We start from the raw sequence: 14626 nt of genomic DNA on the forward strand, positions 1-14626 counted from the left end.
ATTTTTTACAGGGAGCCGCTCATTTGTATGTATTCATCCGGAGGGGCACGGCGAGGAGGGGGGAATGGTGGGGAGGGTGGGTGTGGGGGGTAAAGCATTGTTAAAAGTCTCGGACTGGTGATTTAATGGCCACCAAACTGACGACGCGAATTCAATCACCTAGGTAAAACCTGGATGGCCCTGCAACCAGGCATCCCTTCGTGAAACCAGTGATGCCCTTTATTTTAATGTTAAAATAACAATAATAATTATTATTATTATTCCCTCCCTCCGCCTGGAGGAAAGGCAGCGTGCCCACTGTACCCGGACAGTTGTTTTTTAATCCCGGTAGCTCCCACGCAGCAACGTGTGTCGTGGGGTGTCCTTTGAGAAACCAGAGCCAGCCATGGTGTTGAACTGGCACAGGGGCAAGCTGCTGGGTTGTTTTTTTGGTTGTTGGGTTTTGTGTTTTGTTTTTTGTGGGTCTTTTTTTGTTGTTTTTTAAATAGGAGCCACGGCAGCCAAAATACCCGCGGTAAAGAGATGAGGAGGGTGATGTTTCAGATGCCTTGTTTTGTTTGCAGATCAGCAAAAAACCACAGTGATTGAAAACGGTGAAATCAGATTCAATGGAAAAGGAAAAAAGATTCGGAAGCCTCGAACCATTTACTCTAGTCTACAACTCCAGGCTTTAAATCATCGCTTTCAGCAGACTCAGTACCTGGCACTTCCAGAGAGAGCTGAGCTGGCAGCTTCATTAGGACTTACCCAGACACAGGTAATTACTGGGAATCCCAAATCTCCGAAATCCTGCTCGAGCACTGAAAGCCAAGAGAAGTAGGATGCTCCCTACCCGTTTTGGCCTCCGCACAGGAGCGGTGGGAAAGGTAACGCACACGGTCTCCATCTCTATGTCTAATGCGCGACAAGAGACCGGGCTACCGCAGAAGGAGACGAATGCCACCTTCCCTTAGCCTTCTGGAGAGCAAACGGTCCCTTTTGATGCCACACAGAACGTTTTAAAATTGCCTTTATTCTCGGATAATTCCAGCACCGAGATGCAGTTGCTCATCTGTGAAAGCAGAACAAAACAAAGGGAAGGGAAAGGACTGGCTGGGCCTGAGGTAGAACTAAAAGCACAGCAAAGCTGCCTCGCAGCAACCTATAGGTAGAGGGGAAGCAGGAACACGTTGGGAAATACCTGTAAAATCAATAGTTAATTCTCCCTGGATGAGCAACGCAAATGCGGTGGTTACCCTTGGGCAAAATGTAGGGAAGGTGATAATAGATCTGAAGATCAAAGTCAGCCGTGTACAAAATTATAGCAGGTTAAGCCATAGTTAAGTGTGGTTGGAGTAGCTGTGCCATTCTGCTAATTTAAGCTTGAAAGACACATGAGGCATTTACAGGCTTCCCAGGCTGGGGTTTGCGGAGAAGTGCATGGATAGATAGGATCAATTCGGGTAAAATGTAATCACACGAATTTATGAGCTTAAACAAATAACTTCAGGATTTTATCATTGTCATTGATAGCAGTCACTTCCAGCCAGCGATTTTTTAATACAGCAAACATTAATCATGAGAACAGACCTGATGGTTTTCCAAATGGGATTTTAGTGCCCTCAGCATGTACATTCTCTCACTGCTGTTTCCCTTCCTCGCACACATAGTTGTTTTTTTTTAGGGGCCCGATCCTGAGCATGCATCTAGACAAATCCGAATGTTATGTCTGCAAAGTTTGCAAGGTCAAATACACGCGTGGGAGTTGTTTTCTCTGCTCGCTTGGCTTGAAGAGATATGCATGTATATATCATTTTTATGATAACAATTCTGATCTGCCAGGGTGGGTCTGATCCTTGCACATCTCATCCCTTCTCGTGAGTTTTGCTGGATTAGGAGCAGGATGAGACCCAAAGCGACCTTGATAACAAATTACTCTCTGAAATAAGAGAATCTTCCTCTCTTTAAAAACAACTTCTATAATAAAGCCACAGCTCTGATTCCACGCTGCCTCCTCCCCTGTCACATCAGCAGGGACCACTTGATCGTGCATCTTTTCTTTGTAAGATGCACTTTGTTTATTGGCTCCTGTCTCCTGGCATAAAATCATATGATTGCCCATGTTTGACAACAGTTTGCCCAAACGATCAAATGACCTCCAAAATTCTGAACGAGGCATTAAAGCAGGAGAACTCAGAGCTTGGGCTCGGCTTCAGCTCCATCAGTCTGGCCTGCCCAGGATAAATAACGTTCCAGGTTAAAACCCGCTTCCAGCTCCGCTCTGCCTCTCCTTTCCCTAGCTGCATCCAGCAGCTCACCCTCCTTTCCCCTCTCCCCATCCCCAGCTCCACACTCGATTCGGTATGGGCTCTCAAGACCTTCTCTAGAGCAAACCCTTGCCGTGCCCTGGGTGCTGACGGCAGCCTAATATCTGCTGCGTTTTGGTTTACAGGTGAAGATCTGGTTTCAGAACAAGCGCTCCAAATTCAAGAAGCTGCTGAAGCAGGGCAGCAACCCTCATGAGAGTGACCCTCTGCCCGGCTCCGCCGCCCTCTCCCCTCGCTCTCCGGCTCTGCCTCCGGTCTGGGACGTTTCAGCTTCTGCCAAGGGAGTCAATATGCCTCCCAACAGCTACATGCCTGGCTATTCTCACTGGTATTCTTCTCCACATCAAGACACAATGCAGAGACCACAAATGATGTGAATTGTCCAAGAGAAATACTCTCCCAAGAACGCCTCGTCTCGACATGGCAAAAAGTTCCCCTGCTTTGCCAAGCCGTGCCAGCTACCAGGCTCTGTGTGAACTTGTAGATGCGGCAAAGAGACAGAGTGGCTTTATTTTTTTTATTTTTTTTTTTAAGTAACCTCAGCGATTGATCTTGAACAGAACGACACAATTTTCATTCTGGCGCACAGAAGACACTTCTCTTTAGGATATTTTCCCTTGGACTCCAAGGCACCAGCCTCTTTCTCTGTGGAGTATACGTCAAAACAAACTTTTTGCGGACTTTGCCCACAAGAAGAACCTGAACCTACCATGGCAGCCGTTTTTACTTGTTTAATGACCTAGAGACATTACACGATGAAAGAGAGACTAGTCAAAGCTCCTTAATTTTTATTCACCAAATCCGGACTGGGGAACGGGAAAAAAAAAAAAAAAAAAAAAAAAAAGTCATAATAAAAGAGAGAAGAAGGGATTGGGAAAAAAAAAGTTATTAAAAAAATTAAAGAGGAAAAAAAATAACTGGATGAAAAAATAAAAACACACTGTAAGATTAGAACATTACCACGAAGCAAATCCTGCATGCTTTCTCAAAATGCAATGGGCTGCGGCTCAAGAAGAAGAAACCACCATCTGTCCAGCCAAGAGCCCCGCAGACACCCGCACACAGCCGGACCGACTCCCGGAGACGAGCAGGAAAGACAGAGCGACGGACCCGCGCATCACCCGCAGCCGCGGGATGGGGAAGGGAGGTTCGGCGCTGCCTGACCGCAGTCTCACATCCCCCCACATCCCCCCACCCCGGAGCGAGAGGAACCTTTCCCCCGAGCAACCTTTCTGTATATATTGTTGAATTTTAGTTGTACATATACTTTGTATGTTTTTGTCTTCTTTCATATATAGAGTAAAAGCCACAAAACGCCTGCCTGGCTCCTATTTCTCTCCGCCTTGACGGACCCCCACCTCCCCCGACCTGCTCCCCCCTCCCAGTTTAGCCCAGGCAGCTGGACGCAGTGCCCCCTCCTCCCCTCCCCCCACCCCCCACCCCCTTCCCCCCCATTTTAGCCCAGGCAGCTGGACCGGTGGCCCCCTCCCTTGCCTGCGCGCACGGACATCACTACCTGCACACAGATATGCGAGCAAAGACAGAAAAGATGGAGGGGGGATGGGTGTGCGGGGGGGTGTAGCTGGTGGTTTGATTAGTCTTAAGGCGACGACTAAGGAGATACCGAGACCGCAAAGCTAAGCCTAGAAGAAGTTTCTGATCGCCCGGCCATTTCTGCTGCGATTTCCCTCCTCCGCTGCTCAGCTGAACTGAGCTTTCTCGCAGAGACAAAGCTCAGAGCCCTGCCTTTTCTCCCAAAGGTTGGAGACTCCAAATTATTAAGAAAGGAAGCGCCCTCCTTTGTTTTTCAAGAGCAGACAATGCAAGCTGAGGAATGTTTTTGCAAAGCCCTGAAAAATGCCCAGGCACACAACACTGCTGTCCAGCCAGCTCCAGCCTCACCAGCTTGTGGAAAGCACAGCAACTACTGACAATGAAAATCCCTTTCCTCATCCAAGCTGGGTGCCCCATACTGCGAGAATTAATGGCTAGAGACCTGGGCATCCTTCAAATTATGAACCTTGAAACCACTGAGCCATTTATCAGAAGTCAATAGAGATCCTCAGAGTGCTCCATATAATGACAGCTACATACAGTCGTGCAAAAGGACAGTCACTATAATTAGACACAAAGCAAAGACTACTTACCAATATACCAGTTTTTTGGGGGGTGTTTTTTTGGATTTTTTTTTGAGCAACTTCCACGCTCAGTCAGTCTTCAGAGTGGTTTAAAACCGATCAGTCTTGTCATTTTCTACCATTCGTATTGTTACATTAGGAAAAATGTTTTCTTTTCTTTTTTTCCCCTTCCCACTGTGAAACTTTGGGTTCAGAGCTCCCCAGGATCAATTCTGAACAAAGCCTCCAGCTGCAGTGCCATCCAATTTGAAGCAGACATTGGGGACAATTTAAGGTTTTTATCCACAAGAAGGTTTTTTTCCATTCTCTTAAATGCAGCCATAATTAGAGTAATTTTTCATGTAGCCCGCTGATTACAGCGTTTTTACCGTCAAAGATAATTACCTGTAATTTTCTTCCACTTTTAATACTAAAAAGCCATCTTTATTTAGATTCAGGAACAGGAAAGGCGAAACAAAAGAGGAAAATTATTCTGTTATTCATACACAAATTGCAGAGACGTAGGGCCTAAAATTGAAAATTAACCAAAATTATAATGCTGAAAAGAATGGAAGAGGCTTCAGAAGTACAGCTGGTAGTGGGGCTCACTGAATTATTCAAGTGACACTGGGGAGAAAGCTACCACACATATGAACCAACAGCGTTTGTGTGTCTGGGCACCTCTCAGAAACCCCTGATTGACACCCCCAAGAGCTGCTCCCCTGTGCAGAATCATCCTTGCACGCCCCCCCGCAGAAGGGTGGTGGACATCCCGATGAGGGATTCCCGCATTCCGGGGAGTCCGGCCGAGGTGAGCCGAGCCAAGCCAAGCCAAACCAAGCGGGCCCCGGCCCCCGGCCCCCCCGCAGCAGCCTTAACCCTTTCCCTGCATTCTCCAAAGTGGGAAAGGCGGCTGGCCGTCCCCGCCCCGCTGGTAGGCCCCCGGGGAGGGGGAGGAGGGGGGTTAGGGAGGTGGAAGAAGCGGGGGGAGGGCTGCTTCCCGTGAGCTTTCGGGGGGCTCATCCTCTCCTGCGCATCTCGCCGGTGGCAGCGTGGGTACCGGCGCGGGGAGCCTGTGGGTGCGCAGTGCCCTCCTCCCCCACGGGTGGGCTCAAATCAAGCCCAGACAGCAAGCAAGCGACAAAACAAATAAAGGATAACAATAAACAAAGGCCCGATATCTGAGCAGAGCAGGAGAAGCTGCGGGAGGCAGGCCTTCCCGGGGAGCGACCGGCAGCGGCAGCCCCGCCGCTTCCCACCCGCGCAGCTGCCAGCCCCGGGAGACTCCCGTTGAAACAGCGTCATCTATGGATGGAGCGGCGGCAGCTCCTCCACGGCAGCTCAGCCGCCCAACCTGCCGCCACCGGGCTGCGAGCTTCGGTTCCGCACCACCTGCCCGCCCGCCGCAGCCCCGGGGCATCCGGGATAGGCACCGCGGAAAAGCCGCGCTGCTGCCGCCCCATCTCGGGGTCTGGGCACCGGGACTGGCATCGGGGTTCTCCGTCGCTCCTCACACCCCTCACCCAATGCCGCGCCGCCCCCTGTAGCACCGGGATGAGGGAAAGGGGTTGAAGAGCTACCGGGGTTCAGCCCGGTGAGGGAAAGCACCGGCGCAAGAGTGACCGCAACAGCGAGGAGGAACCGTGTCTCCAAGAGGAAGGAACAAAGTAGCAGTCACAAACCGACCCCCAAACGCAAGCGAGCCCCCAAACTTACCCCCTGTGACAAATCTGCTAAGCAAAGCTCGGGGTCTAGAAATCTACACTGAACAGAAGCAGTGGAGAATATTTTTCTGAGTCTCAGGGCAGAAGCTCTTTCTCTATATTCTTGGTTGAGTGAGCACATCCAGGTGTGAAATTGTTTGCACACCCCAGCACCTCTTATATTGCCAGCAAAATTAGCTGTTATTACTGTCACTGTTTAGTGATGGTTAGCTTGATAAAAAAAAAAAAAAAAAAAACCTGCTGTAATCAAGACCTGGCGCATCTTTGCAAATTACAGATAATTGTAAACGTCCAGATTATGATAATAGCATCCTAATCCAGCCTGCAATATAATTATTACAGAGTGTTACATCTGAAACTGTCCAGTAGGGCTAATTCAGCCATTATTTAGACCCTATTTTTTGCGCTGCAAATGGGTTGCTGAGTTGAAAATGTACGATTGTAATTTCACGGGGCACTCAATGAGTAATGGTATGGGGAGAGAAAAAAAACCACAAAAGTGAAATGTGAACGGTAGCGATCAAATCAGACTCTGAAGGACAAAAGACTGTTTGATTCACAGGGAATGAGAAGAGCGGGAATTAAGAAAATAGCAAATCAGTGGTCGGCGGCGTTACGTTGTCCAAATCTCAACCAGCGCGGTCCTGATGTGCAGGCAGCGGCTGATGCTCGGGGCTGCTGCCTGCATCAGTCCGCCTCTTCCCGCCGCTCTCTCCCCGGTAGCCGGAGGGATCCCCGGGCTCCCCACCCATCCCCAAAAGCGGGCTCGCCCTTGCCGTGTGCCTCCTCTCACGTCACTTTGGGAGCGTGGTAACCGGGGTGGGGGGGTTGGGAGGGAGAAGTGCGTGGAGCGGGATGCGAGATCCTAGGGCCGGGCATCCTCCGCGGGAGGCTGCGGAGCCGGCCCGGCCTTTTGCGCTCCCGCTCACTCGCTGGACCAGCCTTCAGGGGTCCTTAAGGAAATTGTCACAGAACTGACTCAATTGTAATTAATTAACCAAAGGAGCCTAGCTAACAGGACTACCTGCAGCTAGCGAGGTTAACTCACTGGGCTAGCTGGCTTTCCACTCTTGATTAGCTTTTATTAACCCGGGAAGCCAAATACACAAGTCTGCTTCATTTTTAATGGGCCAAATCATCAAAGCGCGGTTGCTGCTCCGCCAGCAGGTACCGGCAGGGTCCCGGTGAGCAGAGGCAGCGCCCATGGCTGGCTCCGTGGGAAGGAGCGGTGACAGCCCCGGTCTTTGCGGGCCTCCCCTGGCTGCTGCCGCGCCTGGCAGCTCGCAGCCTTCCTTTTCTTCGAGGGAATTAATAAACAATAACGCGAAGAATGGGAAAGGAAAGTTCAGCGGCTGCCGCCACTGAAAGCCCTATAAAGCGCGCTATATGGTGCATATCGAGGAGACTGTAAAGATTTCCCGGGATAGAGAGAGCCAGCTCCGCGGGCAGGCGGCCGATGGCTCCGCAGGAGCACGGATCCAAGCCAGGATCTGGCCCAACGAGGCTCGCTTACCCTCGCTGTAAAGCCCAGGCTGAGGTTTGGGCAACCTCCCCGGGACTGCCGAGGGTCAGGCGGCGACGGGATGGTGAGCGGGGAGCCAGCCCCAGGCTCCTCCCCGCCTAGGGCTGGATCAGTCGTATCTTCTGGCCGGGCCTGGATCCTTGGGCCAGCATCTAAATGGAAAATAAGGAGGCCAGAGGACCTAGAATTGTTCGGGTTTACTTTATTTTCCCCCCCCCCTTTTTTTTTTTTTTTTTTTTTTTTTCTCCTTTCCCGAGGCTGTCAGAGTTGTGTCCATGTAAGGTGTTTACGCAGACACCCGGGGCATGGGTGCGTGTCGGGGTTCATGGGGGTCGCTATTCCTGGCTGATAAAACATTGCTTACCCTCTCAAATCACATGTAAAGAGACGTACCGCCGAACAAAGAGCAGAAAATTTTAATTGAGGTAACACAGATTCTTGCTAAAAGAAGAGAGAGAAAGGGAGGCTTAATGCAAACTCTGTCGTTCCTATTCTCTTGGCTTTTGTTTTGACCCACAGAACAGGTTATTGCTTTACTGCAGGCAACCGAAAGCAAGAAGAGAGGTTTCTCCTTCTCACCCCATCCCGACCTCCCTGTGTCAATAGATCTCCTTTCCCTAATCCACAACCGAACCACCTAAAGTCTGTCAGTCGCAAAATTGCGTAGTAGAAACCTTTAATCGATGCCACATGTGCCATGCACGTTTGGGATACATGGGTTGCCGGTGAGAAGCGGGCAGCGAGTGCCGGATGGGGGGGATATGAACTGATGGGGGCACACCAAAGGGAGCGGGAAGGTGACAGGGACGCTTGACAAGAGGGCTGCTTTGACGCGGTGACAGGTTGGAGCGGGTGGTGTTTTTTAGGTTTGATTTTTTTTTCCTTCCCCCCAGAGAGGAGGGCGTGGGAAACCGAATAGCTCGGGGAGGAGGTAGCGCTCCCCCGCACGGAGGCTCTTCCCCACCGGGCGATGCAGAGATGCCCGGGCAGGAACAGCGAGGGGTTCTCTGGGGAAAAGGGGTGTCCATAGATGGGAGTGGTGGACAATCAGCTGTATGCGGATGTTGTGGGTGTGCGTTCCATCCGGGGATGAGAGCATTTTTGGGGTGGTGGTGGTAGTGGTGTGGATCTGCTGTGGGTGGGAGAGCCCCAGAGGTGCAGGCAGTGTCAGGAGCTTTCGATCTGGGGCAGCTGGGGCTGCAGGCTGCTCTGTGTCTGTGCGTCTGTCTGTGCGTCTCTGTGTCTGTGTGTGTGTCAGGCCCTGTGGCTCAGCCCTGGAGCCACTCGGCACCCACAGGAATGTGGCTCCTCTCGGCTCCCCGAGCTGCCCCGGCTCCACATGGAAGTGGCCGCCAGGAAAAGAGAAGGGAGGGGAAGAGAGAAGGGGGGTGGGGGAAAGGAAAAAAAGCCCCGAGCCAACAGTCCGCCGAGCCCAAACCCAGAGGCAGACAAAGGACAGTTTATCCCATCCTTTCCCGGGGAGGCAAGGGGGGAGGCCCGGAGAGGCCAGAATCCCTCCGGCCGCGTGCAGGGGAAGCTCCGGGATGTGCCTATCTGTGTGTACGGAGCCAGGAGCATCTCCGCTGGGACAGGGGCGGGAGGGGGTGGGGGGGTAGAACGTGGGTGTGCATTGGGGCTGGAGTAGCGAAGACGAGGAGTCCTGGTCACTTCCTCACCAGGCCTGGCTACCCTCTCCTGGAAAAGGGTGCCAGGCTCTCATCGACCTGCCCAGCATCACCCCGAGCTGAGAAGAGGAAAAAATAAGCAGGGAGAGGGATCGGCATGGAAACCGAGACGTCTGGCTCGGAGCGGGGAGCGGTGCCAGAGACCAAGCTGCCCGGCCCGCGCCGGCAGTGGGAATTCCCACCCCTGCCCCGCATCCTTCCCGCCGCATCCCGCCTGCCCGGAGCTGCTCCTGCAGGTTATCGGAATCCAATAGCCCCGCGGCAGTTCCTCAAAGAAAAGGATGGGTGAACCGGACTGGGAAAATAGACCTCCACCTCTTGTGTTCAAGCATTCTACAGGGGGAAGGGACCCTAGGAGAGGGGATAATCTACAGGTTAGAGAAAAAAAAATAAAAATAATGCTTGCCTACAGAGTAACGAGGAAAAGAATGGTTGGTGGCTTGGTTTTGTTTTTGGTTTTGTTTTGTTGTTGTTGTTTGTTGGTGGTGTGTTGGTTTTTTTTTCTTGGTTTTTTTTTTTTTTTTTTACTGGGTGGAAGTTAGCAGAAGAGACAAAGCCGAGCTTTTCAGCAGATCCAGAGTCGTGGAAAGTCCCTGAAACCTTGCGACTTAAATAAGCAGGATCTTCCCGAAACCTTGCGGGATCCTGTCCCCCAGAGCCATTGAGGAGACACCGGGAGAGGCGGGGGCACGGCGACAAGGCAGCCCACTAACCGGGCAGGGGTGAGCAGCCGCCGGCAGCTCCCACCGACCTGCCTCCGGCACCCACGCACCCTTCCCCAGCGTGCAGGGAGCAGCTTCACCGAACAAACTGGTCTATTGTACTGGGAGCCATTTACCAACCCCCCAGACCTGTTACAAAACAGCAACCCCGGGCTTCTTTCTCTGGGGGCGGTGTGGGGGAAAACACGCACAGCCGCACACGCACTCACGCACGAAACATGGCAGGCAGGAGAGAGAAGCAAGGAAGAGAGGCAGACTAGAGACAGGTAAGTGTGCCCCAGGGCAGGAGCCTGCCATTTCAGGCCTCTCCTCCCGCCCTGCCAGAGCTCTCCTCGCCACCCTGGGCTGGCAGAGGAATGTCTAGTTCGGGGATCCTTCAAACGACGCCTTTGTCATATTCCCTGCAGCCGCCTTTCCCCCCACCCCCGACACAGCCGTGGATTTCCAGCGTGGCTCCCTGCTCCCCTCCCGTGACGGCTGAGGGGCCTCGCGGGATCGTGTGCCGCCGTGGGGCCCCGACGGGCAGGGTGCTACAGAGGAAAACCTTGGGATTCTGCCGGGAGAGGGGCCCACGCACAGTGCTCCGTGGGCGGCCGAGCTGGAGCCGTGTCTCCGTCCCCATCCTCGGTGCACTGGGCAGCGCTAGGGATAGCTTGGCCGCCCCTAAAATCGTGCGGAGACTAAAAAAATAAGCGAAAAAAAATAAAGAAAAAAATACAAATACCTCTGCAAGTCCCTTCTTCAGCCAGAGCCGACGCAGACTTTTAGCAGGAACAAGGGGAGCGGGGCCCTCATTTTATCCTTTTCTCCTATTTAGTGGCTCCCTTTGATGGAAACGTAATTTGTATAATTAGCCGAGCGCACACGGGCGACTGATGGGCTGTGGAGTGTGCAGCTCTCGACGCTAATTGCTCTCAGGAAAGGATTCAGGCCGGCTTAAGGCGAGAGATTTGTTTTCTAGCATCAGGATGGGCAGCTTTCGCTTCAGCTTAAATCGCCCTGCAATAAGGTGTACTCGTCCTGCAAAAGCCCCCTTTTCTAGTGGGGAGGGAGCATCTCCCGTAGGGATCTTACAAGGGTCAGATCCTGCCAACACGGCACAACACAGCACGGCGACCGAATGTGAACTCCCAGGATCGGGCCCCTCAAAAAATCCCTTTTCCCTACCTCACTTTCAGCAAGCAAATTGTCATCATCATCATTATTTTTGTTCCCTCGTATGCATAGAAGGGGTATTTTGTATACCTTTCTCGTGGTCGAAATAATTTTATTTTATTCAGAATATACAGTTTAATTCCTCTATCTACAATTATTTACAGGGTTAAAATAACATTGAAAAAAAGTCTCTGGAAAAGTTGAGGTCATAGATTTTCAAGGCACCATTGATAGTGTCCACAGCTGAGCCAAAAAAATGTCCGTATTGTATAAAAAAAGGGGTTCCTTTGAAATGCAATAAGTTACATGCACAAACTTTACACATTTTAATCTTTTCGGCTGTTTCTTTTCCCTTTTAAAAATTCCCCGTATGCATTCCTTTCGTTATTATTCCTTAACAGTAAAACACAGGAGTCCAAGGAACAACAGCAACCAAAAAAAAAAAAAAAAGGAAAAAGAAAAAGAAAAAGGTCAGGCTCTAATAAATTGTCCCAGAGGCCAGCGCTAACGGGTGCTGTAGGGAGCCGTGGGGTTGGAGGTGGGAGTTGATGGAGTTGGCAGCAGGGTACCAGGAAGCGGAGCTCTCCAGGTAGCTGGATGCAGGGGATGGGTTGGAGTTTGGAGGGTGAGCGTGTGCGTGGGCATGGTGACTGAGGGAGCGGGATGAACCCTGAGGTTCCCAAACCGCAGGCGACTGTGGAGAGTTGCAGGCCATGGGGTCGCTGGAGCTGGGGCTGTGCTCCGGGGGCATCTCCCCGTTCTTCATGATCTTCTTGATCTTGGATCTTTTATTCTGAAACCAAATTTTCACCTAGAAGGGGTGCAGGAGGAGGGGGGTGGGGGGAGAGAAAAGTGGGGAGGCAAACCGACACCATTAATGCCCGCCTGGCAAACTGGTGCTCCGCGGCTGCCAGCAACCCACGACCTGCCGCCCCCTCCCAGACCTCTGCACGGTGCCCGAGCCGGCCGTTCCCACCGCGCCGGGGGGCACCCGGGGGTCTGCCCAGCCGCGCCGAGCCGTGCCGAGCCGAACCGAGCTCGCGAGCAGAACCGAGCAAAGCGAGATACCTGTGTTTGCGTGAGCCCCAGGGAGGCGGCCAGCTCGGCCCGCTCGGGCAGGGCGAGGTACTGGGTCTTCTGGAACCTCCTCTGCAAGGCGGCCAGCTGGAAGCTGGAATAAATAGTGCGGGGTTTGCGCACTTTCTTTGGTTTGCCGTTCACCATCCTCACCTCGGGCTCCGCCACCTCTTTCTCTGCACGGGCGTAAGGGCGGGAGAGAGACACAGACGCAGACATTAAGGCGCGGAACGGCTTCGCTCCGCACCGCCTGTGCCACCGCCGGCAGCAGCGTCCCGCCCGCGGGCCGGGCCGGGTCGGGCTGGGCAGGGCAGCGGCGCCGGCACGACGGGCCCCCGCGGCTTCCCTCGGGGCTCCCTCCGACTGCTCCCCGCTGTGAAATGGAGCTCCCCTCCCTGCTCTATCCGTGGCAGGCCTTGGCCCTCCCCTGCCTCCCGCCCCAGGCATCCTCCTCGGAGCGCGGCGGAGCCGGTCGCGTGGCACTGCGCGGGAGGGAGCGGGGGAGATGCGCGCCTGGCGCGGGATCTGGCCCCATTATCGGTGCCTTGCTGGGAAAAGCCTGGCTTCTCCCGCCGCCGCCGGCGTGTCCCCGAGTGCCACCGCGCTCGTCTCAGCCAAGCCTCAGCAGCTTGGCTTGGCTACGGGCTTGCTGTTTGGTTGGTGTTTTTAACTTTTTTATTTATTTTTTATTTTTTCCCCTTGCCCTATTTATTTATTTATTTATTTATTTAAACCTCCACAGCAACTTACAAAGAAGCAAATGGAAAACGTTAAAACCCCGGCGCTTCCAGTAAAAAACTTTCCCGGCTTCGCAGCCCCACCACTGCTGAGCTCCCCCTCCCAGTCTCCTCCCCCGCCCCTCTAGCACAGAGGGAAGGAAACTTTCTTTGCCACCTCCAACCTGAGTTTTGAGACACGCAACAAGGCTCGGATATTTTTTCCCCCTCTTCCTGCGGGGCAGGCAGGGGGGAGAAAAACAGAGGCAGCCGTGGGGGCCCGGAGGCATCTGGCTGATGTTTGCTTCTCTAAAGCACTAGTCCAAGGATTTGTGGTTTAGATAGTGTGGGCTGGTCAGGAAAACCGGACCATCGTTCCACCTATTTTTAAATCTTTCTTTAATTTTCCTTTTAAATGTATTTTTATAGTAAGGGGGACAATGCTTTTATAATGCTTTAAAAATAAAGGTTATTTTTATTTCTCCTTGTGCTTCAGGGCAAGCTGCATCCCCACAGTCCACGGGGCAGAGATCTGCCGGGGTGCGCTTCTCCAGCCTTACCAACACCACGGCAAGGTCTGTGTGTGCCCCCCCCCCCGACGCCCCCGACCCTCGGTTCTCACCTGGCTGGCTGGAGGAGCTCTGTACGCGGTTGTAAGCCCCACTGTACTGGTGGTAGGGGCTGGCGTAGCTGTAGTCTGCATAGGCTTTGGGAGGATAGTTCCCAGCAGATCCATTCATGCCGTGGTACTGGTACTGGTAAGGGTTCAGCGCTTTGCCGTAGGAAGCCGAGGTAGGCGAGCAGTAGCCGTGCGGGGCTCCCCCCGCCGGGCTGTAGTAGTCGGAATCCGTAGCCGAGGACTCGGGTAAAGTGGGAGATTCCTGGGACGGGTGGTGCATGGCTGCGGCCGTCTGGAAAGGAGCCTGGAAGTCGCCGGATCTGATGTTGGGGACCCTTCTGTCAAATACTCCTGTCATAGCTGGGAACCGGCGGGCTGGCTGGGGCTGGCTGCTGCTGGGGGCTGCTGGGGTCTAAGCAGACATGTCTGGGGGAGGAGGCTGCGGCGCTCTGTCTGTCTCCGGCAGACTGCTGGCTGGGGCTCAGCATAGGCTTGGTTAAATCCTTAATTGCGCTCTTACGCACAGCAGGGTGGATCGGGTTCCATTGGCCAGAGCAATCGGGAGCAGCGACACCCTAACTCGTCCAACTAGTTTAGCACAACAAAGCTTTGGCTTAAAAAAAAAAAAAAAAAAAAAGGAAAAAAAAAAGAGAAGAAGTCCCATTCAAGCTCTTTTAAAGTGAATATCAACAGCGATCTCCGAGCTGCAGCGTCTTGATAGGGAGGTTTCCGGCTCCCCCCCTCACCTCCTCAACACTTGCAGTAGGTAAGGGGGCTCCGCCGCTGCCCCCCCAGTCCAATGTCCCGCACCGCCGGCCCCGGTTTACAGCTGGGTTCCTCTTGGGAACAACGTACCGGGCGCTCCTGGTTCCCAGTATGGATCCATTTGCGTCTAACTGGGTCTGTTCTGTTCTTAATCGTCCTCCCTCTCCGAGGGGGATTTCATCCGGGACCTCCACGTTAAATAAAGTAAATCATACTAT

The 14626-nt window shown here is 53.0% G+C and overlaps 2 protein-coding genes across 2 annotated transcripts in view; one reads left to right on the forward strand and one right to left on the reverse strand.

The window, feature by feature from the left end:
- The window catches only part of DLX6 (distal-less homeobox 6), a 3977-nt gene extending 859 nt beyond the window's left edge, over window positions 1-3118 (forward strand). Inside the window, exons 2-3 of the mRNA XM_009903769.2 lie at window positions 564-757; window positions 2432-3118. Of these exons, the coding sequence (XP_009902071.2) occupies window positions 564-757; window positions 2432-2683 (446 nt within the window). The 3' untranslated portion in view covers window positions 2684-3118. The remainder of the gene's footprint in view (window positions 1-563; window positions 758-2431) is intronic.
- An 8219-nt stretch (window positions 3119-11337) lies between these two features.
- DLX5 (distal-less homeobox 5) lies at window positions 11338-14205 on the reverse strand. The gene is made up of 3 exons (XM_009903766.2): window positions 13647-14205; window positions 12300-12484; window positions 11338-12042 (listed from the first exon to the last, which is right to left on the reverse strand). The coding sequence occupies exons 1-3, from the start codon at window positions 13999-14001 to the stop codon at window positions 11710-11712; spliced, it is 873 nt and encodes a 290-aa protein (XP_009902068.1). The 5' UTR covers window positions 14002-14205; the 3' UTR covers window positions 11338-11709.
- Window positions 14206-14626: the final 421 nt, after the last annotated feature.

The sequence above is a fragment of the Dryobates pubescens genome, chromosome 4 (genome assembly GCF_014839835.1).
Source record: "Dryobates pubescens isolate bDryPub1 chromosome 4, bDryPub1.pri, whole genome shotgun sequence".
In the NCBI taxonomy this organism is placed as follows: Eukaryota; Metazoa; Chordata; class Aves; order Piciformes; family Picidae; genus Dryobates; species Dryobates pubescens.

What these genes read in the sequence shown, in the direction of transcription:
- DLX5 (XM_009903766.2), bottom strand. Translation starts at nt 14,001, where the DNA reads ATGACAGGAGTATTTGACAGAAGGGTCCCCAACATCAGATCCGGCGAC. An exon ending in GAGCTCCTCCAGCCAGCCAG is followed by an intron (nt 12,485 to 13,646) that starts GTGAGAACCGAG and finishes ACGCCCGTGCAG; the next exon opens with AGAAAGAGGTGGCGGAGCCC. An exon ending in TGGGGCTCACGCAAACACAG is followed by an intron (nt 12,043 to 12,299) that starts GTATCTCGCTTT and finishes CACCCCTTCTAG; the next exon opens with GTGAAAATTTGGTTTCAGAA.